At 48.9% G+C, this 2464-nt stretch overlaps 1 protein-coding gene across 1 annotated transcript; it reads right to left on the minus strand.

The window, feature by feature from the left end:
- Window positions 1-397: 397 nt before the first annotated feature.
- Window positions 398-1811, minus strand: LOC144153945 (arylamine N-acetyltransferase-like). Its single transcript, XM_077685720.1, has one exon. The coding sequence runs from the start codon at window positions 1725-1727 to the stop codon at window positions 747-749; it is 981 nt and encodes a 326-aa protein (XP_077541846.1). The 5' UTR covers window positions 1728-1811; the 3' UTR covers window positions 398-746.
- Between the last annotated feature and the right edge of the window lie 653 nt (window positions 1812-2464).

The following is a 2464-nucleotide window of genomic DNA, read 5'->3' on the forward strand; positions in this document are numbered from 1 at the left end:
AACATCGTCATTATCGGTCCTAGTCTGGAAAGTAGCCCGTCATAATGCACCCTGTCCTCGCTTGACCCAGTGTCAACGGTCAGGGAGATGTTATCTCTACAGGTAAAGCAGGCATGGTCGGTCTTCCGATGTTTCATATGAGTACAGTACGCTGGAGGCGTGCAAATTTTCTTCATTCTAGTCAGGACGGTGAAAAAAACTGAAGCGGTGAAACTGTAACTGTACCTGGACTGGTGTAACTGAATGTAGCTGAATGTAACTGAAGCGGTAAAAAACCGGATAAATGACTGATTCAAACCAGTGTTCCCTCACATTCTAATACCAGATGACCTGCGCATACACATAAGAATTAACAAACATCGGTTGTAAAGCATTAGGCAACACAAGCAACAGAGAATTAGGAGACACGCCTTTATTTCTCCACTGGACAGCTATGAAAACTGCCCACGTGTCTTAGTGTAAATGAAGGTAGTAGCAAGGTTGAGGTAGAAGCAAAACTAGGTTGAGGTCGAAGCAAAAGTAGAAGCAAGGTTAAGATTTTGCATACTTGGACTCTAGTTGGACACTTGGACACTGCATACTTGGACTTCGCAGCCAACAGAATTGCGTTACATTCGTCCCAACTGGCGGGCTATACCTGTTTTACAAATCGGACACGGTCGACAACGAGGAGTTACAAAAAAATTTAAAAACAAACTTTTGCGCTAAATGTTCACTTCCCGTGTTTCAGTCAGCGTACGGTACAGTCAGAGTACACTCTGAATTCTCTTACGGAGCCGCTCAGGATCCATGTCTGGGTTGATCTGTACGATAAACTCATCTCGCAGGATGCGCAGCACATCTTCTGCGCTGGTAAGGATGCGTTGCTCCACGTGTCCACTCCTCGAGCGGCGGCAAAAGCGACCATCGACCAAAGTGAGCCAGGCGTCATCAGCGAAGCGCCCAACCATCAGGACGTGGCGGAACAACGAGCGGGGGTGTCTCGAGCCGTACCAAAACTGAGGCATGAAGTCGATCCATTTCTGTGGATGGGGGAACACGTGATACATGGGCCTCCAGCTCGGAGATGCTCCACCACGCCCGGTCATCTTTATGGCGACCTCGATGGTGCCGGCATTATCCAGTCTCCTAATGAGGTAGGGATCGAGATGACCTTCGACGGGCAGCGCTTGGAATGGGTTGGGACCACCGAAACCAACGTCGGCGAAGTATTCCCCTTCAGGTCCAAGGTCCACGCAGAAAAGCGTGTGGCCAAGAGGCGTCAGTGGCGTATCCAGAGGTCGTCCCCACCGTATTCTCGCCGCCCGAATGTGGAAGCGGTAGCCAAGGGTAATAAGGAGCCTGCCGAAGATGTTGTTCAACTCAACGCAGTAACCACCACGACGCTGCTCGATCAGCTTGCGGAAAACGTAGTCATCGTCGAGATCCGGATTGTCTCCCACAAACGTGTCGATTCCTTGGAATGGAATTTTTTCCAAATGAGCCGCGATTATGGTGTTCAGTGCGTCCAGGCAAGGGACGGCTAGTTGCTCTGACGATAATCCGAGTACTTCCATGTAGAGACGCAATTCACGTTCGCTCAACGGTCCCATGCGGTGCCCACCGAAGTCAAGCTTCTTTTTAGACCCCTCGGCCAGCAGTTCTGGCTCCAGATGAACAAACTGCTCTTCGTTTTTGGCGCCAGAGTTGGCCGTCTTCATTTCACAAACATTGAATGTAGCTGCCATATCTTCCGTCGTACCCGTGGACCTCACACCGAACTCTCGGTTAAGTAAGCCCGTTTTATTGTGTGCGTACGCAGAAATGATCTTCAGCCTATTTATACATGATCGCATAGAACGCAGCCATTGCAACTAAACGCCAGCTGCGCAGAAATTAACGCAGGAAGCAGCTTTCGGTATGTGCGAGGCACAGATGATCACCAAAAAAAAACACTACGTGTTTCCGGTGTAGTCGTGTAACCGCAACTCCTTTTCCGAGGCTTCATTTGTCTGCGACTGGAAGACAGTTTTTGCTTCATTTAACAATGTAAGATTGCATTCCTCATCACCTTAATTAAACTAGGCTTTTATAGGTCGTGCTTATAATCACTTTGATGCAATATAGTAGCGTTTGTACATTTTAGGGGCGAAGTCCCATACGGGCTGGGGCTGGTGGTGGTGGTGGTGCCAAAAGAGATGGCTCATACCCACTCAGGGGGATTGGGGCTGTTGGCGTCTCCTGTCGTCATCGTCGTCTCATGTACTCACGGTACTAAAACAATGAAAAAATTGTTTACGCCTCACGCTAGAATGCAACGCGTACTAAAAACACTGAAACACTCGCTTCCGCCTTCCACTGGGGCGCTTCGTAACACGTAATAAAAACACACAGAGACACTTGTTTATGCCTCGCGCTTGAGAGTTCCGTGCTTCAAAGACAAAAAAGTTTTACAGCAATTGCAGTGGTTTCATCGCTCTTGGCA

Source organism: Haemaphysalis longicornis, unplaced genomic scaffold, assembly GCF_048455015.1.
Source record: "Haemaphysalis longicornis isolate Haplotype H1 unplaced genomic scaffold, Haemaphysalis longicornis Haplotype H1 scaffold_9, whole genome shotgun sequence".
Lineage (NCBI taxonomy): Eukaryota > Metazoa > Arthropoda > Arachnida > Ixodida > Ixodidae > Haemaphysalis > Haemaphysalis longicornis.